This window comes from Saccopteryx leptura, chromosome X (assembly GCF_036850995.1).
Source record: "Saccopteryx leptura isolate mSacLep1 chromosome X, mSacLep1_pri_phased_curated, whole genome shotgun sequence".
Classification (NCBI taxonomy): domain Eukaryota; kingdom Metazoa; phylum Chordata; class Mammalia; order Chiroptera; family Emballonuridae; genus Saccopteryx; species Saccopteryx leptura.
In genome coordinates, this window is record NC_089516.1 from 8,597,443 (window position 1) to 8,619,807 (window position 22,365).

General features: G+C 40.1%; 3 protein-coding genes across 4 annotated transcripts in view; all 3 read right to left on the reverse strand.

Moving 5' to 3' along the window:
• Positions 1 to 611: 611 nt before the first annotated feature.
• Positions 612 to 12,452, reverse strand: PIGA (phosphatidylinositol glycan anchor biosynthesis class A). The gene is made up of 5 exons (XM_066357097.1): positions 11,754 to 12,452; positions 7,566 to 7,698; positions 6,616 to 6,748; positions 6,257 to 6,463; positions 612 to 2,871 (listed from the first exon to the last, which is right to left on the reverse strand). Exons 1-5 carry the CDS (start codon positions 12,358 to 12,360, stop codon positions 2,617 to 2,619), a joined length of 1,335 nt encoding a protein of 444 aa, XP_066213194.1. The 5' UTR covers positions 12,361 to 12,452; the 3' UTR covers positions 612 to 2,616.
• LOC136386044 (zinc finger protein 853-like) lies at positions 12,368 to 15,781 on the reverse strand. The gene is made up of 3 exons (XM_066357364.1): positions 15,739 to 15,781; positions 12,495 to 13,504; positions 12,368 to 12,382 (listed from the first exon to the last, which is right to left on the reverse strand). The coding sequence occupies exons 2-3, from the start codon at positions 13,422 to 13,424 to the stop codon at positions 12,368 to 12,370; spliced, it is 945 nt and encodes a 314-aa protein (XP_066213461.1). The 5' UTR covers positions 13,425 to 13,504; positions 15,739 to 15,781.
• Positions 15,782 to 20,478: 4,697 nt separating this feature from the next.
• The window catches only part of VEGFD (vascular endothelial growth factor D), a 42,088-nt gene continuing 40,201 nt past the window's right edge, over positions 20,479 to 22,365 (reverse strand). For both annotated transcript variants that reach the window (XM_066356995.1, XM_066356994.1), the window contains exons 6-7: positions 21,674 to 21,869; positions 20,479 to 21,111 (exon numbers count right to left, since the gene is read on the reverse strand). In XM_066356995.1, coding sequence (XP_066213092.1) covers positions 20,985 to 21,111; positions 21,674 to 21,869 — 323 coding nt within the window. In that variant the 3' untranslated portion in view covers positions 20,479 to 20,984. The remainder of the gene's footprint in view (positions 21,112 to 21,673; positions 21,870 to 22,365) is intronic.

A 22,365-nucleotide genomic window follows, 5' to 3' on the forward strand; every position in this document is an offset into this window, starting at 1 on the left:
TCCCTGCTTCTCTTCTCACTTCAGAAAAGTACAAAAACAAAAAACAAAACATAAAAAATGTACCAACATAGGGGGCTGCTTTCTACTGCTTCTATCAAAAGGGGTGGAAGAAGCTAGGTTCCTGTAAATGAAACCAAAATTCAAATTTCTTTTAATATAACTTGTAAGACAAAGTGTAATTATGTAGTTCACAAACACAATACTTAATAGATGAATCCATCTGTCTCATGCGGTAACTCGAGCACAGTGCAAAACAGGATTTGTGCAGACCAGCAAACAAAGCCACAATTGAACTTGCTGCTCCATGAGTAAAAGAGAATGTATTCCAGAAAGAAAAGACAGCAAAGTGATTCATCATTGGAAAGATATTTCCTGTTTTACTAAGAGACCGACAATGCGTCAAATTCTACTGAAAAGATGACGTGTTGTAGAACTGTGCACCTGAAATCTATATAATTTTATGAACCAATGTCACCCCAATAAATTCAATAATTCAATAATTTTTTTTTTAAAGAAAGCATAGGAGGGAGGGGGCAGGGGAAGCTGTTTGACTAGTAAATAAAATTCTGGTCATAAAGAAGACAAACTCAGAAAATTGTCAAAATGTCATTTTGGTCTTTATTTTTATAGAACACGTAGCACATTTTCATAAATCAGTTTTACATGTGCTACTTTTTGTAACATCAACGGAAATATAATACATTTTTCATAAACTCCTCATTGCTGCAAGTTCCTTTTCAAATAAATATAAGTAGCAGGATAGAACAATACGTTTCCACATATTGACCAGTGCAACACTGACAGTTACAATTAAAGTATCCGGGAAGCCTGAAAGCTAAGATTTACTCAAACAAGCATTTACTTCCATTTATTTAAAAAAATAAAATAAAAAGTTTAATTTGCAGATCATATATTTTACAAGTAAGAAAAACTTTAAATCCTGCATCCATCTGAAATAAATGACAACTTAATAATGACGATTTGGAAGAAAAATTGCCCAAAACCAAAAATATAAGAAAAAATAGTATGCCTTTAAAAACTGCTGAACAAAAACAATTTTTAGTTTCTTGCTTTATCATGAATATTTGGCACTGTTTATTCTATAATTATGTCAGTTTCTGTGCATGGAAATTCCAATAAGATTTAACGGTTTGGGTCAGTCCGTTTTTCTTTAATTAAAAAACTTCTAACTTCTAGATTTTAAAAATTGCACCCTTGCATTTGTGTTTTAGTATGAAACACAAACATATTTCTTATAGCAGTGAAAACTGGTTAATAGGCATGGGAAGATACTTTCCAAAAAGTTTTGTAAATAGTGTCATTTTAAAAAAGCCTGTACACAATCACAATACTGCCAGAATCTGAGTGTACTCATACACACTACATTCTTTCCATGTCAGTCCTTTATCGTAAAAAACTTATTTGAAAGAGTTCAATAAGACACACCATGTGGATAATTTGGGGTTTAAAAACCCATGGCTCTGGGCAACAACAATTACAATTAACAACACATCCATCCACAGAGACTTGTATTTCTAAAAGTTTCAAACTCAATTCACTATGAATAAAACACGCAGAGGTAAAGACTTTTTCTGCAAACTGACAACACTCATCAGACATCGGCTAGTCCACAACTGAAGGGAGTGACTTCTCTCAAAGGTACAGGGGATAGCAGCTGAGTTTGAGCTGGCACGCCTCATACATTCTGCTTGGAAAACACGAAGGCATGTACAGAGAACTCAATTATGCACTGAAAGATGTGGAGGTCTTCTCTGCACTTGTGTCAACAGTGATATCGGTCCGTAGTGATTAAAAAGCAAAAAGCATTTTCATACACAACTGGACATGAAGGATCTACCTAAAAGAATGAGTATAACAGGTTCAAAGAAGTACTTGGAGTGTCAGCAACTGTTCCCTGGCATGAAAAGCACAAGCATTTTTGGCATGTTGGATGTTTTACCACTCACATCCACTGTGACTACAGTGAAGTGAGCCATTTGAGTGATAAACAGTGCATGCACCATGGTCCTTCATAGAGGAAATATCCAGTTTAACACACAGAGTAGGCGCTTAAAGCTGATAACTGGTAGACCTTTTTATTCAAGAAGCCTGCTCATTATATGTAACTCTTGTTGAGTGTCCTCAGTAAATGTTTAAGAATATGACTTAAATATCTTATAAAGGTGTATGGACATGACTTATAGTTCATAGTCCTGTTGTACTTCCCTAAAGAAAACTTGTAAACATCTGGTGAATATCTAATGGAAGAACATTTAGAATTGGCCAAAACAATGCCCAGAAAACATTTGGCCCTTCAGCACCCAAAGCTCCCAGACTATGTGAAAACATCTCTGCTAAAGGGATTTCAGTAGTCTGAAAAAATCGATACCTGAGTGAGTGACATAGGCTCTCTCCTAAATGTTAAGTAAGTGCAAGGAGTTTCTACACTCAGGAGTTGCATAAGTTATCTGTCCTCAGAATAAAACATTGAATGATATAGAGGTAGCACAACTTATTAACTTCCAAAAAGGAAAAAGCAAGGTTATTTCCAACAGTCTTAATAGAACTATTACAAATGTTTAAAATCTTCTGATCCAGGATTTCTTCTGCCTGGATTTAGATGTCTTCATCCCTGCCCTGTTTACTGCTATAAGGATACTGATGAGGCCAGGAAGCCTTTGGCCCTGTGGTATCTATTGCAACATCAATGTTAGAATCTGGAATCCACCACCTCAGGAAGGTAAGGAAAAGAAAGTTGAGTACCGCCAACAAAGCAAAAATGGAGCCAGCTACTGGGCCGCAGCAAGATATGAGTCTCTCCAGTCGTTGGCGCATGGGTAACACAATGTCTGCTGCCACGTGGTTGTACACCTGGTAGGAGAGAGGACGAGAATGAGCACTCTGATCCACAATAAACACGGTCAGGAATGTTTAATAGATGTAAACAGAAGTCGCTACATTTTGTAGTTGTTATAGGAATTATGTGGCTAATGAAATTCATCGCAGTAATTACTGCCTTTTGATTCAACACTCATGGGGTGCTTATTTTGGACAAAACACTGGGCTAGACACCACGTGATACAAAGAAGAATATGCCATGACTCCTGTCTCCTAGGAGATCCATCATTATTAATGTAACTACAAGATTCTAAAGACCTGAGAGGTTGAAACTGCCCTTAGATCACCTTGGTGGAGGCCATACATTTAATTCATCAGAAATGGCCTTCTAAGATTCCTTGGCTCGGCTGAGAAGCTCTCCCTGCTATCTCATAGACATCAATCATATCACATCACACTCAGACAGTGACAATCTAGTGTGCTTCTCTCTGGGTACAGAGTGGCTCTTCCTTCCACAGCCACATGAGACCGTGCTGCTGAGCACAGATGGTGAGAATATACAGAAATATTTCATGGATTCCAAATAAAAGAAAAAAGATGGGAGAAATCTTAGTAGATGGTAGGTCAAACACTTGCAAAGAAAACAAAGTTTATTGCTGAAAATGGTAGTAGGAGGCTTCTTTTTTAAAGCACTGCTAAGCACTAAACTCAGAAATTAAAAAAAAAAAATCTTTACACATACTTGTTTTGAATACATCAAATGAGTCAGCATTCATTTTTTAAATTGCATTTGACAATTACTTGGCTCATTCTCATGTATCAGATCTGTAAACAGTCTTCTGCACTCAAGAAAGATAAAACACACAGTACAAGTTCTACAGGCAAATAAATGACACAGGATGTTTCCATCTAGCTCTTCTCCTCTGAGGACATTTGGAATACCTCTGAATCACAATTATGCTGAGACAGATGAATCATAATTGTTCAATTTCCCAAAAAGCACAGTGAAACTAAGGTGGAGGAGTTGAAAGGGATCAAAATGTCCTGTGGGGGACAGGTAGAAATAAAAGGGCACTACAAACTGTCCTGTGTGCCCACCTGTATTTCTAAATCAATTTATGATCTTAAGTGACAAGTAATTTACTACTGTGAAGAGAATGACAGGTATAACAATTATAGACCAGGATTAACTTTTTTCTTTTTTTCTTGTTTTTTGACAGAGACGGAGAGAAAGAGAGTCAGAGAAAGGAACAAACAGGGACAGACAGGAAGGGAGAAAGATGAGAAGCATGTATTCTACATTGTGGTACTTAGTTGTTTATTGATTGATTTCTCATGTGCCTTGACTGGGGGGCACATGAGACCCCTTATTCAAGCCAGCAACCTTGGCTCAAGCCAGAGCGACCTTTGGGCCCAAGCTAGTAACACCACACTCAAGCAGGATGATCCCGCACTCAAGCCGGCGACCTCAGGGTTTGAATCTGGGTCCTCTGCGTCCCAGTCTGATACTCTATCCACTGCACCACCACTTGGTCAGGCAACTTTTTTCTGAATGTATACTATAAATCAGTGGTTTTCAACCATTTTTACTCTTGGGGACTGGTATAAATAGGAAAATTATTTCCAGGACCACTAAAGCAGAAATCACCCTGAGAATAAGCAAATTCAACTAAGATCACTGGGTCTTTAGTTTTCACACAACATCAGGGTGGTTAACTCTTTCGCAGACTGGCAGGAATTCCTGGAGGACTGGGCCATGAACGAGTGGTTGAAAAACACTACTACTATAAGTCACCATAGATTATAAAACTACAAAATATAGATGTCTTACTACTAATTTAAGCAAAACTAAAAAAAAAAAAAAATTGTGGTTAAAAAAAGTCCTAATTAGCTCCTTTAACATATGCTGACATATTGTCACCAGAGTTCTTTGCTCTAACCCAAATTTAATACCTACAGTAGCTCAGACTTCTGAGGTTTACATGACTCTGGTCAAGGAGGGTGAAGTCACAACTTAAAGAGCCATGGTTCTCAAGCAGAGTAGTGTATCACTGAAAAAAGCTGTCTAACCGAGTGTCCCTGCCAACCACTGCCCAATTCTACCTCTGCTCCTAGCTCTTAACAGATGGGGGGATGTGGGGGGTAGGAAGATGGAATGAACAGCTCCTGGAAAGGCTTCCTGGGTGATTCTGATCTGTACTCCCAGCAGAAAATCAGTACTACACTCCCACTTCCCAAGGAAAATAGTAGTTATTTCATATGGGTGGAGATACTGTAAAACCTCTAGAAGGTGAGAGTATCTCAGTCATTTCCATCAAAAGTGTTAACGCAAACACCTCACATTTCAATGGAAAATGTGTACGACGATTTTTAGAGATAAGAGGTTTTCTGCACTTATATTCAAAGGAATTCATCCTGTGTCTAGGAATTTATCACGTAAACCAAATAAGAGAGCCCTACAGCCGAGAGCTGTTCGGCTCAGTCCGCTGCTCCATGTTGCTCTCTCTTTCTGGCTAGAAACTAGCTGCTCCACCGAACAGAGTGAAAGCACAGAGCACCCGTCTGAACTACTATCTTCTCCTTGCTCCCAACTGACTGACCTTCTGGTCATCATTTCTACATACTAGGAAGCAGACTGTTTCCACCCAGTGCTTTATGTGGGAAATAGAGGCATGAAGCACACAAAGGAATGAGATTCAATGAAGGACAAAACTGAGCAGAATAAATGAAGTCCCTAACTTGAAAGCAGGAAGCATTCCCCACAATCATCCTTTCCCACCTAAGGGAATTAATCTGTCCTGTACCTGTCCTTTTGGAAATTCTCTCTCTATTGGTGCCTTTTATCTGCGATCATACTTCCGACATTTGTCATGTGCATTCTGAATTCTAACTTACTATGTTCTCAATCAGCCCAAAAATGCAAAAATCCTTTTCCTGTAGAAAATCACAGCAAAAGTGACACAAGAGTTTTAGGAAATAGCCTGAAATAGTACTTGCAAGTTACAGAGTTGCTGCAATCAGTCCAAGTGGAACCATATATTTTTCTAATAGACCTATACACTTCAGAATTAGAAACAGTCTCAAGAAAATGTCTCACAGGAGATATTAATATTAGTTCTGTCTATAATGGCAGTGACTTCTAGAAAATTCTGTAACTTCTTTATGCCCCGTTTAATGAAAGATGTCGATTGCATTACTGCTGCTTCCAGATGTCAAATGCAATGCTTTGACAAGAAACATAAGGTCCAGCACGTACCAAAAGTGCATGGTTCACTTCTTGTCATTGGGAAGAGACTTCATAAACTTAAGCAATAGAACAGAAATGGTAAACCCGTATAAGAAAGAGCCAACTAGTACATGAAACATCAGCGATTCAGAAAGAGCCTTCAAATACCCTTTTCTCTGGCAGGTGACATACATTTTCAGTTCTCTCCGCCACATTCCTCCAGGTGTAGAAAGTCTTTACTAAGTTATGGATTTCTTCTGGAGTTGGCAATGCTCCGGACTTCAGCTGGGAAATAGCTTTTTCCAATCCCTCACACAAAGATTTTACAGAAGGCTCACATAAAATAATAAGATTTTCTGGAAGTACTTCAGGAATTCCACCAACCCTGGTACTTACAACCTTAAAGAGAAAAAAAGAACATAAAATCCAGCACAATTCATATCTGAGGAAAATTAGCAAAACCAACTTCAAAAGTACTACAGAATGTGTCTGAGTAGTTTTCTAATACATGTTTAGAAACCCCAACAATGTAAGCCCTCAAAGCTTTTTACCTGTAAACCACAACTGGCTGCTTCCACAATTGCCATGCAGAATGCTTCAGTAAGGGAAGTGTTAAGAAAAATATGTCCTTGAACTAAGACATTTCTAACATCCTTGTGTTCTAAGGCTCCCAAGAGACGCACTCTGATTTTTGAAATGAGAGAAGAAAGAGGACAGTGAAAATCACGCTACAATATATAATTTATAAGCCAAGTGTGCTATTCATAATATTATACTTCGATTCTTACTGGTTCTAATGTTTTCCACTTCAAAAGCTTAATATTGCCAAACTCTGACCTAAAAGAAACAGTCTTATTAAACTGTTTGGTTAAAACTCATATAGCTAACATAGTTCTAACTTTCTTCTATCTATCTATTTATTTTTTATTTAGAAAATTAATTTTCAGGGTACATACTTCTAATTTTCATCCACATATCAAATGCCATTGTTTCCAAAATGAGTTTGCATTTAATGAAAATATTAATATCCTTTGCTGAATAAATGTTAACATGCCATTTCTAAACAGGAGAATGTCCCTTTAAACTGTTGTTTCACAAGCACAGCCCTCACATGTTATCTAAGTTACTGAGGAACACAAATGTCCAAATCTGTATGTGTAGCGGAACTGACATGATTGGGGCCAAGCTATTTACATCATGACTCAGTATGGCTTGAAAATCTGCAAGCATTTCCAATCCAAGCAGTTGGTTTTTTGTGCGTTCCACAGTGCCTCCTATCACTGTCCTATAAACTCAATAGTTGGCTCACGAAAAACTAAAATTGTCAATTCTCTAACTAGGGTTTCCTATTTTATATAAAATATTTTAAATAGGCCTTGAGTTACATTTTACATCAAACATATGGAGGAGAAGCAGCTCACTTAATGCAGGAATGTAGCCAATACCAAGTTTAGGTAGCTGATTATCTCCTCGCCCAAGACCATATGGAATCCATCAATACCTGTCATGTAGCTGGTACTTTTCTCGTATTTCTTCCAAAATGATTCTCTTTGGTCCCTCTCCTCCAATTATGAAATTTATATCTTCATATTTCTGACAGAGTTCAGGGATTATACCACTAAGCAAATCGGTCCCTGGAAATAGAAAATGAAGTTAAATGTTGGACATACTATTATTTAAGCTTAAAAAAAAAAATCATCGCAACTACTGAGAATTAACTCACTTTAAAAAGGATTAGCTATGCCCTCCTTAAGTAGAGAAACAAATTCTCTTAAAGCTTTTGTGGGAGGATGGGACCTTCCCCAAACTGCCAGAGGTCCCCCTAGAGTTGCCATCCATGAACATGTACACACTGATTCATTGTTGCCTGTCATACACCCAGTATGTGTACCACTGAAATTTTATTTCCGCACAATGTCCTTTTAAGTTCTTCGTTTGTGTTTACATATCGCCTACTTCTGGAGGAGGTATCTGAGGTAGCTGACATTTGAGTTCAAGTTTTCTACATTGCAGGGCAGCTGAGAGGAGATCTAGATTTTGTCGCAGCCTTTTAGTGAGTGAGCTCTTTGATGGGAGTTTCCCGACACAGGGTATTAAGAGACCTACGTACCTAAAGTCCAACATCTCTTTCAGTTATAGTCCATTATCTAACTCCACGCCCTGCCACAGGAAAGGACTAAGCAATAAACTGCTGTCTCCACTTTGTACATAATGCAATTTATACAAAGGATTCGACAGTGAATACTATGCTATTAGCAAATTTAAAATAGTCCATCTAAGCCTGCTACAGCCCATTTCCCTGAAGGAGAGTGATGAAGAGGGCAGGACCCATCAGCTGCCAGACCATTACATCCCATAGAACAAAAGGATTCATCTTTGTTTTTTTCTCAAATGAAACACTTTTCTTATACTATGTAAATACAACCTCAGGTGATGTGGAGCAGTAAAACAAATCATGCTCTACTAGTCTGAAAGTGGCTAGCCAAAGTGATAGGTACGGTGACAATATTTGAGAAGTTAACTCAACAGTCACAAATTGTGCCAAGTAAAAATGCAAAACCTGGTTTACCAATTTAAATGCGTACACAGACACACACACACACACAACACACACACACACACACACCAGAATCACACTGTTAACTCCTCAAATATAGGCAGACTCATTATGTTAAAGAAAAGATGGTGGGAGATAGATATAATATAGACAGGTCATTTTTATTAAGTAATTCTGATTGTATTTTCAAGATGATTGCATTAGCAAACATAAATTCACATGCAGCTTTTCTGAATTATGAAGGCTTCTCATTAAAATCTTAGAGCTATCTTTGTTTCAAGTCTATTATAAAATCAGTTGGATTTCTAGATAAATCAGAAAGTAGCTTAATGACTTTTAACATCTAACCTCCTGTAATTTTTTGTTTTGTTCCTTTTCCCTCTCTGCCTTTGAAAACAAAGATTAAGAACCCTCTTCAAGTGAAAATAAAAACCATATATAGAGTAATAATCATAATTGCTGGTAATAGTTAACATTTACTGAGTGCTTAATGTCAGGCAATATATTATACTTTAAATACAGTAATCCTGACAAGTATCTTATAAGAAATGGCACTAATACTGTCAATTATCTATATTATTACTCTAAAAATAAAGGGTTTTGCCCTCTCCCAATAAAAATGTTCTTGTGCCTCTAAGAAAAGTTTAACACAATGGAACATAAGAAAGGACTTTCAATCTCCAGTCACTCAAAACGGACAGGGAAGTTTGTGACTCAAACTGCTTTTAAAGTTCAGTATTTTGAAGTCTACAGCATCTATACCTAAGATAATGGTAGAGGGAGGGGGCTGGAGGGAACTGGAGATCTTAATTCAGGAAGACTTGAACTCATGCTTGTTATCTCTATTACTTACTGTGTAACCTGAGCGGATTACTTACCCTCTCTGAGACTCAGTTTTCCTGTTACATAGAGATAACACATACCCTACCGCTGGGAGGGTCAAGTGGAGCAGTGTACCATGCACAGGCTTTACCAGCCGCAGAACATAAATGTAAGTTGTCATTGCCACCACAGCAAGTGGGGGGTGCCTGCGAAACCCTAACGGAGCAAAAAGGGGCTCAAGAAAAGAGACAAAAAGCCAGCCAGGAAACCTGGCTGATAAGGGTTTTGATTTATCCTGTCCTTTACTTAATACATTTCAGTGGACCTTGGATATCTGGTCCTAATAAACTAAGGAAATTAATTTAACTATTAACAGACCATTAATATAACTACTCACTTTTGGGCTACTGATGTGTCTGTTTCTTCTCAGAATATTACTTTTTGTATGATGCCTGGCATATGGAGAAGGTTCTATAAGTATTTGTTAAATTATTGAAAACAGGAAAGGCTGTAAGTCCATCCTACTGGTGGTTAGCTCAGCTGGTTAAAATAGCGTAATTAGTGAAGTACAGTTAACAGGCTTAATTATTGTACAAACAGTTAATTTTGCTCTGATCCTTGACCATGGATGCATCATATTTTCTTAGCTATCTATCTCACAAAGGTATACTATTTGATTAAAAAACATTTTAAATACATTTTCTAAGTTACAACAAACACATTAGCAATATCCCAAGGTATTCAGAATACAGAATGCTGGTCCTATTACATATTCTTGATTAGAGGATGAGAGCATGTCATTGCTTTCACCCCAGAAAAGAATTCAGTAACAGTTTTCTCAACCTCTGCATAAGAGCCTGATCACCCATGGCTGTCCATGACAATGGCCGTAGTGGATCTTGTGCCCTTCTCCCTAGTACATTCGGATACTGCTGTTCACACAGCTAAGCTTTACACCAAGAACCCGCTGTGCTGCCCCAAATCTGTTTGCTTCCAGTTGCATTTGTTACTGCATTGGGTAATGTAATTAAAAAGCACAGAAACTGACAAAATGAGTTTCTATGAAACCAAGCTGAACTGTGGGAAACTTCAATAAACTTGGAGAAAAAAAGCTCTTGTCAGATTAGGGGGTACCCTATAACACAGTATAAAATCAAATGAAAATCTGGGATGCACATTACTTCATATGCTTTTAGGTTTCTATCCCATTTAAAAAGACACCAAATTGGCGATTGTAAATGATGCTTTTTGAAGGTAACCGTGCAGGAAAGATGCAGCTCAAATCACTGGACCAGTCCTCTTAAGCCTACAAGCCTACATGAAACTATTGGCAACTCAAGTGCACATTAATACTTTGAGTTGAATTCAAATATTTAAGGAGAGGTAATATATATTATCTTTTTAATTATTCCCTGCTTTAAGTTTGATTACTGCATAGGTTTTCAAAGAGCAGGAGACCATTATGATTGGATTAGCCAGACTGTTTCAGGCTTAGTGATTGAGGCGCAACAAATTCTACTTCAGTGTCTGTTAAGTGACACGGGGCACTAAGAGTCTCCTTTGATAACAAGGAACACTCCTCAAGTACAAACTGAGTTAAGTACTTCAGAGGAACCATCACAAGAGGCCATTGTTGCCCAAATGACATAAATGAAAAAACTGAGACTCCAAGATGTGTAGCTTGTCCTCGATCGCACAATGGGACAGAGTGAGCTCTCTGCTTTCACTTACCTGCCAATGTTACTAATGTCTGATCTACGATTAAATAAAATACTTAAATGAAATACACAAGTGACAAAACAGTCTTGTGTGGAACAAGCTCAATGATTTTGAATATAGGTGTAAAAAACACAAGAAAGCTCTGAATTAAAATATTCACTACAGTTACCCCTGAATAGTACAGCTGATTTTAGGTTTTTACCTTGTGCTTTTCTGTTTTCAAAATATCTGCAAAGAAAAGCCATTACCTTTGCAATTAGAAATTGGTAGTGGGCTGGGACCTGTACTTCTTACCACACAAGCAGGGCTGTTTTAACTTTTAAAAAGTCCTATCTATTCAATGGCATCAGGTTGGTTTTATTTTTAAGCAACTATTAAAACATCAAAGGTTGGGAAGAAGGTGGCATTCACCACTGCTCCAAAAATTCTTCTTTTTGAATGTATAAAACATCCGACCTTTCTTTGTTATATTTAATGCAGAAGTAGTCATAAAGCCATAAAACACAATAAAAGCCAACCATATGCAAGTATTTAACAGCTTTCTATAAGAACAAAGTCTGCATAGCGCAATCGTAGCTATCGTTTTATTACCTTTTCTGTAAACAAGTCTGCTGACAATAACAACAGTTATACTATCTTGCCTTCTAACTGGGTCTGGAGAGAAGTCAGTAGGATCTACAGCATTAGGAATGACGGACACTATTTCAGGATTCAGTGATGCTCTTAGCACAGTGTTTTCCTTACTAGTATAAGAGACACAAATGATGTGGTTTGTGTCACAAAGAGATACAGTTAGAAGCTTGTTTGTGAGCACCGAGCTGACATCAGCAAATCCAAAAAGGGAATGGTCCGTGAAGACTGTATGGAGCCCCATTGTCTTGGCGTGGAAGAGGGCATCGTGGGCCATGGCGGAAAAGGAACTATGGGAGTGGATTATGGTGACTCGCTCCCGCACAAATATGTACCTGAGCAATGGCAGACTGTGAAAGAGGGTTGTGGCTATAGACTGGTTGTACATCACTTTCAGAGGCAAGTAATAGACTTTGAGGCCTTTAGTGAGGTAACGGATGCCTTTTCGATTTCCATAATCATGGGTGACAACTATGACCTTGTGTCCTCTTTCAATCAGGCACTGAGAGAGCTGGTAAATGTGGCTTTCCACGCCTCCCATATTTGGGTAGAAAAAGTCCGACACCATGCATATACTATGGGGATGAGAGCTAACATGGTCGAGTGTATCTGAGGTGTCAGAGCCAAGTCCATCTCCTGAGGGGTCAGAGCCAAGTCCATCTCCTGAGGAGTCATAGCCAAGTTCATCTCCTGAGGGGTCACGGCCAAGTCCATCTCCTGCAGGGTCATAGCCAAGTCCATCTCCTGCAGGGTCATAGCCAAGTTCAACTCCTGAGGGGTCACGGCCAAGACCATCTCCTGAGGGGTCACGGCCAAGTCCATCTCCTGCAGGGTCATAGCCAAGTCCATCTCCTGCAGGGTCATAGCCAAGTCCATCTCCTGCAGGGTCATAGCCAAGTCCATCTCCTGCAGGGTCATGGCCAAGTCCATCTCCTGCAGGGTCATGGCCAAGACCATCTCCTGAGGGGTCATGGCCAAGTCCATCTCCTGCAGGGTCATGGCCAAGTCCATCTCCTGCAGGGTCACGGCCAAGTGCATCTCCTGAGGGGTCACGGCCAAGTCCATCTCCTGCAGGGTCATGGCCAAGTCCATCTCCTGCAGGGTCATAGCCAAGTCCATCTCCTGCAGGGTCATAGCCAAGTCCATCTCCTGCAGGGTCATAGCCAAGTTCAACTCCTGAGGGGTCATGGCCAAGACCATCTCCTGAGGGGTCACGGCCAAGTCCATCTCCTGCAGGGTCATGGCCAAGTCCATCTCCTGCAGGGTCATAGCCAAGTCCATCTCCTGCAGGGTCATGGCCAAGTCCATCTCCTGCAGGGTCATGGCCAAGTCCATCTCCTGAGGGGTCATGGCCAAGTCCATCTCCTGCAGGGTCATGGCCAAGACCATCTCCTGAGGGGTCACAGCCAAGTGCATCTCCTGCAGGGTCATAGCCAAGTCCATCTCCTGAGGGGTCATAGCCAAGTCCATCTCCTGCAGGGTCATAGCCAAGTCCATCTCCTGAGGGGTCATAGCCAAGTCCATCTCCTGCAGGGTCATGGCCAAGACCATCTCCTGAGGGGTCACAGCCAAGTGCATCTCCTGCAGGGTCATAGCCAAGTCCATCTCCTGAGGGGTCATAGCCAAGTCCATCTCCTCCTTGACAGGTCATACTGAGACAGTTTAGTCATTAGTCTTTGAGTAACCCAATTAAGATATGTGTCACTTAGTACCTGAAAGAAAGAGTAAAAGCAGATCTCAGCTCAGACAAAATACATCCCATATTCCAAATCCAGATATAAATAGGGTTTTAATGTTAATGTAAATTTGTTAGCTTTCCCCTAGAAGTAAAACAAATCATATCATTAATCACTCACTTGACATTTATCCACTTAGCATTTACTACGTGCCACACAACAAAACTACATTCTACAATGACCTTATATTGTAATTTTACTTGAAAAAGATTGCTACACATAATTTCAAAAAATAAATTTGTTACACTATAGTATATAATAATTTACCCTACGAACAAACCAGTTCATTCCAGTAATTACAGATCAAGGGTCTTTACAGAAAACGGGTGCCAACCCCACTTGAGAGCTTAGCCACTGATTCAACCAATCTCAGAAAGTTTTGCTAGTATTAACTCTGTGGTTCACACTAAAATATACCTAGAACTAGAAATGTCTTTTTGAAAGCAGCTTTTCCAAGTGCCAACGGCAGCACATGCTGCAGACATCCACATTTCCTCTTTCCTTACACAAGAATGACAATAAACTACCACTTTCATCTTCTTAACTTCCTTTTAGTTATGCAGACCTTTCTGCCATGAGTGTGTCCCTCCCTTCAGTTTGGAGTCTCAAGATAAAGACTAAACTAGACATGGGCTGAATCTGGGGCCACTTTCTACTTCTAAAGTAGGAAATGTTTATCCCAGGGGACTCGTAGACACTTATCAGCGCAAAATGTCCACTCAATATTCAGTACTATTATAGTCTTAGACTTTTATTTTTTTTATTTTTCTTTTTTTTCTTTTTTCATTTTTCTGAAGCTTGGAAACAGGGAGAGACAGTCAGACAGACTCCCGCATGCGCCCGACCGGGATCCACCCGGCACGCCCACCAGGGGCGAAGCTCTGCCCACCAGGGGGCGATGCTCTGCCCATCCTGGGCGTCGCCATGTTGCGCCCAGAGCCAGTCTAGCGCCTGAGGCAGAGGCCACAGGGCCATCCCCAGCGCCCGGGCCATCTTTGCTCCAATGGAGCCTTGGCTGCGGGAGGGGAAGAGAGAGACAGAGAGGAAAGCGCGGCGGAGGGGTGGAGAAGCAAATGGGCGCTTCTCCTGTGTGCCCTGGCCGGGAATCGAACCCGGGTCCTCCGCACGCTAGGCCGACGCTCTACCGCTGAGCCAACCGGCCAGGGCTATAGTCTTAGACTTTTAAAGCTAAAGAGCATTGGAAACCCAGTGAAACTCTTCCCGAGCTTTACAAATGGTATTTCCATGCCCCCAGAAACTCAGCTATACAACAGGAAGCCATTCTGACCATCTGAGTTAACAATATCTCCTGCAAACTCAGAAAATGCATATTAACGCAGGTGTAGTCTTATGTCTTCTAACAAATTCATCTACACTTTAAATATATGTTCAGAAATACTCTAGAACAGTTTGATGACCTGAATTTACTAATTAATATTCAATGTTATCATATATTGAGATTCTTCAAATTTATACTTTTAAGCGGCTTCGGTAACGTTTTTACTGTGGTTTGTCACGTAAACCCGAATTTCCAGTTCTGGTTAATTTAAAAAGATCAATGATAACGAAAACAGTGCGTAATGAACCAAATGAAATCACAGTTTTCCCTCAACCTTCAATGTTCGGCGAGGAGTCTGCCTACTTCCACCAGGTTTTCTCATCATGGTGTAAAGGCTCAACGAACGGCACCATCACCAAACCTTAAGATTTTAAAGCTAAAAAGAGGCTCGGCGATCCACTGAACACCTCTTCTTATTCTACAAATGAAAAGCTAGACAAGTTGAGCGATTTATCCAAGGTCCCCATCCAGCCACTCAAGTGGCGAATGCGAGGTAACTGTAAAATTCTCGACACTGACCAAGAAGTCCCCGGGCAGTCATTAGCCCGGAGTTTCTCAAGAAGCCTCACGGAGACTCGGCGGGGGCCGGGGAGTCCAGAGGCCGGTTCTCCCGCCCGCTCTGGGCACTGCCCCGGCGGCACTCACGGCGAGGACACTGAAGCGCACCAGTGCCAACCGACAAGCCGCTCCGGCGAGTCCGCGGCAGCGCATCCTCAGCCTTACCTGAGGCGAGAGACCCTCAACCCCTACTTCCGAGCCCCAGGCCGGGCCGCTGTGGGCCCCTCCACCGCCAGCCAAGCTCCCACAGCGGCAGTCACTCCCACCTGGAAACGGCCGAGTGCCGGCACCGACAGCTCAGACGCGTACTTACCGGCGAGTCCCATGGCCGCCAGTGTCGGACCTCCCGCGGCAGCGGTTGGAGTCCCACCCCGCTGCTCCCGGGCACCAATCCGGACCATCCGCGCCCGAACACCGCGCCCCCGAAGCAGCCAATGACGAAGAGGCACTGGAGTCACGTGCAGGGACCGACCTCAGGCCCCACCCTTCAGCGTGGAATGTAACTCTGCACGTATGCACATTGTCCCACAGTGTTACGGAAGAATTGTCTCCGTATTGTAAGCATTAATCGTCGACTTAACCTTTAGATGAATTCGTATTGTCGCGAATTTCTAAAAATCAACCTTGGTGTCCTGTTACACAAACAGCCCTCCACACTCTTCCGCACGGTATAGGGCCAGTATTCCCAGCATGCCCCGCAGAGACCCTTTAGCGCTACCGGGAGTTGTAGTCTGGCGGCCTTCCAGGAGAGTCCAAACTTAGTAAACTAACTCCCAGAATGCACCTCAATTTTAAACCGGGTTCTTGTGAATGGTTGGGTGGGTTCAGACCTTGGTTGCCTGGTTACAGCGTCTCTTCTAAGGAAGCCTGTTCTCTCTGGTTTACGACTGGAGAGACGTGGGAGGAAAGCTACAGATAGGTAGGGTCACTGTGACGTTTTGTTTCTGATTATCTGTGTCACTGCCAAACTGTTCTGGTTCTTACCACTCTGGTAAAGTTCCCTAATGTAGCAAATGGAAATATACAAATAAGTCAAATCAATTTTTTTTAAAAAAAAGATTGAATTTAATATATTCTTAATGTAAGTATGTACCAAATATTGGGGACTTGATAAAAAATATTCATCGTTTATCTGAATTCAAATTTAACTGGGCATTTTGTGTTTTATCTTGCAATCATACACTCTGGAGAAAAAAAGTCTAAGGTCTGACCTGAAATATCAACTCCCACTCAAACTGGTTCAACTGGCTATGGTGATGCTTGGCCGAGAGGCTAATGAATCAGTGGGCGTGGTCTGACCCCCCTTTCACTGACGGTACTTCAAGTGCCTCAGCCCTTCCCTGTAAACTTTCAAGAGCGAATACCTTCCTCAACACTAGCACCAGCACCCCATCGAAGCCTGTAGGAAATCTTTTCATCCCTGAACATTTCAGCTCCTCTCTGATGCTCTCCCCAAAACTTCAGAGAGAATGAAATCTTCCCTCTTTTGTATTTTGATAGTACTTTGGCCATTTGTTGACATAGCATATATTCAAACTGTTTGTCTCGTTGCCCTCCCCCTTCCTCTTCAAAAACTGACAATTGTATTTGCTTGTTAAATGTATGCCTTCCCAGCTAGTTAGTAAGTCAAGGTCGGGTCTGTTCCTGGTAATAGACATGAATAAGTTTTAGTTGTATTAATGAGTTTCCTTATCCAATGCCAGCACAGTCCTTGACACATATTATATACCAAATAAAATGTATTGAAAATATTTTTCAGAGTGTACCTTATAAAAATTACAGTGCAGTGATATAATTCAAAAAACATTTCAGTTGTAGGATTTGAAGTGTATTAATAAGCTAACCTTAATGAGTAAGGCACAGGTAGGAGTGGATACTCTACGCTGTGTTATTGAAGCATCATTGCATAGGGGTAATGAAGACTCAAGGATATTTATTCCAGCTTAATAATTTGCAGTTGGCTTCACAGATAGCACCAACACTACCAGATGATATACAACGTTGCTTTGGCCTCCTTTTCCTTTTTGCAATAGGCTGAGACAGAGTGTGGGCATCCCAGAAGGTATAAATGAGGGTTAAGCTTCATTAATTGAGCCCCTGATTTGCCACTGCCATTGTTCTGATCATAATAAACTTTTGAAATTCTATGGTGAATCTTCTAAGATCTTGATGCCAATACTCCTTCAAGAGTTGTGAACTTTTTTCAAAGCAGAACAAATATTTTCTGTCTTTATCATCAAACATTTACTGAGTGCCTACTCTGTAAAAGGCTTTGTGGGGAATACTAGGAATATTAAACATAGTCCCTATATTTTAAAAACTTTTATCTTTCCTAATTTTTACATGCCTTTTACCAATAGTATAAAGGGATTCACTTTTCTTGAAAGGATTTTTGTGTTTTAAATACTGTAGACTAGGTTGATCTTTATAAATAGATATTCATAAAGGCACATTGTTGCTGAGTCTCTGTGGGGGAGGGGGTTGAATAATCTTCAGGCTGTTTCAACAAAATCTATAGATTCCAACAAAGTCTGAAAATATTAAACATTCATTGTGCTTCAATCTCTGACGTATGTGCTGAGCATTAAAAGGCAAATAAATCATGACTCTGCATATGGTTCACAATCTCATGTGGTACAAGACTCCATTTATAATCAGTTAAACCTTAAGCAAAGGTTGCTATTTAAGGCTATTTTCTAAAAGTCAGAAAGTTGTAGCAGCAGGATTAACCTATAAATCTGGGGATAATTATAGTGTTCTGTCTGAATGTATGGAATGAAGATATGCCTTTAGAGAGTTTTCTTAGAAACTACTAAAAGTAGATTAAAATACATACATGCGGTCTATTCTGATTACACTTAATAAAACATGAGGGTGATCAGTACCAGTTGTGATATTAAATGACCTATAAATGGAGAAGGTGTAAAATAAAATGTGGAGATCAACTTTCCTTGAAATCCAGCTCTTTATAAATACATATGTCAATGATCTCCTTGGATAATGTTGAAATGGGAAGGTAACACAGTTGTACTGAGAGCCTGCTACCTATGTATAAGGCACAAGGCAAGGAGAGTCTAGCATGAACTTTACCCCCAAGGAACCAAGACAAAATTAAGGCATATATAAATATCTATGATAAAAGGTAGGAAGCCATAAGAGAAATACAAAAGAAAAAAAAATAATAATAATAGGAGTTCAGAGGAGAAGTGTATTTCTAGTTGTCAGCATTTAGTTAGTAGAAGTAAAGGGTGCTCATGCATCTGTTAGGAGCAAGACCATTCCAAGAACAATGTGATCAAGGTACAGAGACAGGTGCTGACTGTCCAGTGGACACTGTTGTACAATTACACAGGGGAAAGGTTCAGCCAGGAGAAGGGTAGCATTTTTACACTTCTAGCCACGATGACATTTTCAATTACTATTGAGATTCCTCACTCATCATTCTGCTTGAAATGGAAAAATAAGAAATATAAGTGAGAAAATTAAAATGTTATAGGTGTGATTTTAAAAATACCATAAAAACTTCCATGTATCAGAAAGAGAACCCAAATGCAAAATTGTAGTAAGACCAAAGCCACATATGCCCTGAACTCTGCATGTGGATAGAATAAGAGACTAACAGGGCTCCACATGTGGCTAAAGACAGGAACCAGCCTTTGTAGGAGATTTACACTGGTGGCCTTCAACGAACCATTTTCCAATATCCACACCCTTGTCTAAGCCCCATGCACACTATGGACTTGACCATAGGACTTGTTTAGCCAATGGGATACCAGTAAATGAGATACAGCAGAAACTTACTAAGTGCTTATACTCCGGGGCATGTCCTATTGGGACCTTTCCACTTGAAAGCCACTGGCTATGCTGTGAAGAAGCTCTGACTAGACACTGAATGATGGAAAGGCAGACGGAGGGAGGCCTTGGAGAATAAAAGTTCATTTTGGGCATTCCAGAGGTAGATGAGTTCCTGATCATTAAATCAATGCAATACTTCATTATTTATTAAATAATAATTTATTAGGGACCTACTATATGCAAGACATTTTTCTCACACTTAGGATTAGGAATAAATTAGACAAAGTCTAGCTCTTGCTGACCAAATGACCAAATCATTAAGCTTACAATTTTCACCAAACTATTACTTTCTTTAAAAGCCTTAAAATGGATTATTTGTGTCATCTCTTTTACCAAGTATTTCAGACACCATTTTATTCTCATCCAACCCTGACCATTGTGCTGTGCAATCTGTTTCCATCTCTAAACAGCCTCCCACCACATTGCTTAGTGAGATTTATGACCTGAGTTGTTATATTAATAAGTCTCCAGCTTTGTGGCTTAGATAATTGGGGATATCATATATCATTGGCATTTATTGTATTTGCTTTAACTTCTTGGGTGCTTCTTACATATTTTCATTTTGCAACAAGTTGAGAATTCTCAGTCCACATACCAAAGTGATTATTAGTATGACAACTATTCCTGTACAATGACCAGTTACCCCACCTCCACCCTGAGGACCAGCCCCACCCCAGGTCAGACCCAGCCTTAGAATCCAAGTGCAAATCTCTTGGTGGTGATCAGGGGGTTGAGGAGGAAACAGAGGGAGAGATTTTAGAAGTGCACAGCCAGATTGCAAATAGTTTTGTCCTAGCCCAGAATTCCTGATAATAGCTCCATCTAAATGGCAGTTAGGCAGATAGAGCCACTAACTAAAACATGGTTTGAGTTGGCTTTAGGGCAGATCCAAAAATATCAGGGGCCTCACTGGGTTCTCCTCCATGCGATGAGGGTCAAGTCAAGTTAAATTGAATCTCAGAGAAAGGATTGGCTGGCTCCAGCTGATTCTTGGGTCACATTTATTTAATTTTGTTTAGCACTTTAAACCATTTCAGAGCTACTCCTTCAGTTATCCAAAATTGGTGTCAAATTTTGTGCTCATGTCTCTCCCAACACCCTCCTTTTTCTTTTCAAAACATTTTTTCTTTAGCATAAAATTTAGAGTGGAAGCATATTAAATAACACAAAATTCTATGCTTGAATAATGGTGTTTATTTTCTTTAAATACACTTAAATATGAAATAACAGACAGAAGTTTGGTAAACTGAAAACTACAAGCTGGACAGTAATCAGAAAATCAATGCAGATCATACCAATCAAAATCTGCATAAGAAAGAATCAGAATAATTCACAAGAGAGTTGCAATTAGCAGAAGACTGAGAGACTATTTAAATTGTCTCATCTGCTGTAAGTAAGCAGTCACATGGCACTTGTCATTCCAAGATGATCAAACCATTTTCATTCACCAACAAATAGAAAAGGTTACACAAGCTACCTCTTCTCTACACTTTGGTGTGCAGAGGCACCTTCAGTTAGAAGACATGTATTTGCCAGTGAACCAGGCAATCCTCAGCAAGTGTTTAATGGAAGGTCGGTCTGGATTCACCGGTACTAGGTGAAATGAATTTTTTCCAACATCTGAGAGGATAAAAGGGACAGCAACTTGGCAAAGCAATACGCTGTTTAAAATGACAGGGATAGGCAACTTGGAACAAAGGTGAATCAAGGATTTTCTTGACCATGGAGCCCATGGGTAGGCCTTTTCTCCTTTGGAAAGCGACAGTGCTTTGCACAGGCTGGTTTTGCACTTGTACCCATTCTGGTGTGAAAGGGGCATCCATCCTCACAGCTGTGCAGAAAAAAATAAACATGAGAATTCAGAATCCGGGAATGTATTTAAAAGAATAGCTTTCTGATTTTGATTAAGTTTCCAAACTAAAATTTTCAGATATGGATTTAAAATGTCTATATAAAATCCTGAATGGTTATCCCACGTGAATTCCAAATCTATTAAAGTGCACTTGGTAATTTCTAACTGTTCTAGTCATCAATAAATTTCTCACTACATAAATCCAGTGCCATCCCTTTACTCAAAGAAAGATATGTGAACATATATTAGAGAGAGAGAGAACAAATGAACCAAAGAGTCCACTGATCTGAAGCCCGCCCCAAATAATTGTTTATATTTCTTCAATCTGGTTTTTGCTCAAGATCCATAAAGGCAGGAGTTTCAACTAATCATCACTTTATATACTCTTACTTATTCTTTAGTTGCCAAATCTCTATTTTATTATAAAAAAGGGCTTGGACACTGAAAAAGAATGGCTAATAAAGACTCCCACAGAATCAAAATGGCATTTACATTAAATGTTGACAATTCAAGTTAAGGCAAAAGTGAAAATGTCATTCACCTGCAAGTGTCCGGGTGAAATACCTTGTGCTTCCGGCAGCAGCTCTCCAGACTCTCTCTGCACTCAATGCAACTGCAGTTTTCTGGGTGCTGGATGAGATCTCTGGGGCAGGGGGTTTTACACACACACTCACAACGATCTTCATCAAATTTCATGTGCGGCCCACAGAGAGCGAGTTCCTGCAGGTGAGAGTGGTCTAAACAGAAACAGAAAAGTGTCAGTCGAATAGCTGTAGCATGGATAATGTAATCCCCAAAGTGTCTATTTTACATCATTCTCAAATAACTTGGATTCATAAAATCTCTTTTCCTGTAGATTTTTGCTCCTAAGCTTTGCATAGTGAAGGAGATTCGCCTCCCATTTCACAATACAAATACAAAATTCATGTGTTCTTTTCAGTTTATGATAAAAAATGCCATAAACTGAATAGTCTTGGTAATATTTTTTAAGAGCTTTTAGGTTGGTAATTTGTTACAAATATAAACTTTCACAACCTAGTGTGAGTAATAAAATATAATATGTCTACAGATTATAAGTCCAGTTCTTCCCAGCTTTTAGATGAAGATTAAAAGGAGAGAGGAACAGCCCTGGCCAGATAGCTTGGTGGGTAAGAGCATTGCCCCGAAGTACAGAGGTTGCCAGTTCTATTTCTGGTCAGGGCACATACAGGAACAGATGTTCCTGTCTCTCTC

Bases quoted from the DNA above. Each gene is read 5' to 3' on its own strand.
- PIGA (XM_066357097.1), bottom strand. From the start codon at position 12,360: ATGGTGTCGGACTTTTTCTACCCAAATATGGGAGGCGTGGAAAGCCAC. The intron at 7,699-11,753 runs GTAATAAAACGA...TTCTATTTCCAG, and splicing joins CAGACTTGTTTACAGAAAAG to GGACCGATTTGCTTAGTGGT. The intron at 6,464-6,615 runs GTAAAAAGCTTT...TTTCTCTTTAAG, and splicing joins CAGCCAGTTGTGGTTTACAG to GTTGTAAGTACCAGGGTTGG.
- LOC136386044 (XM_066357364.1), bottom strand. From the start codon at position 13,424: ATGGACTTGGCTATGACCCCTCAGGAGATGGACTTGGCTATGACCCTG.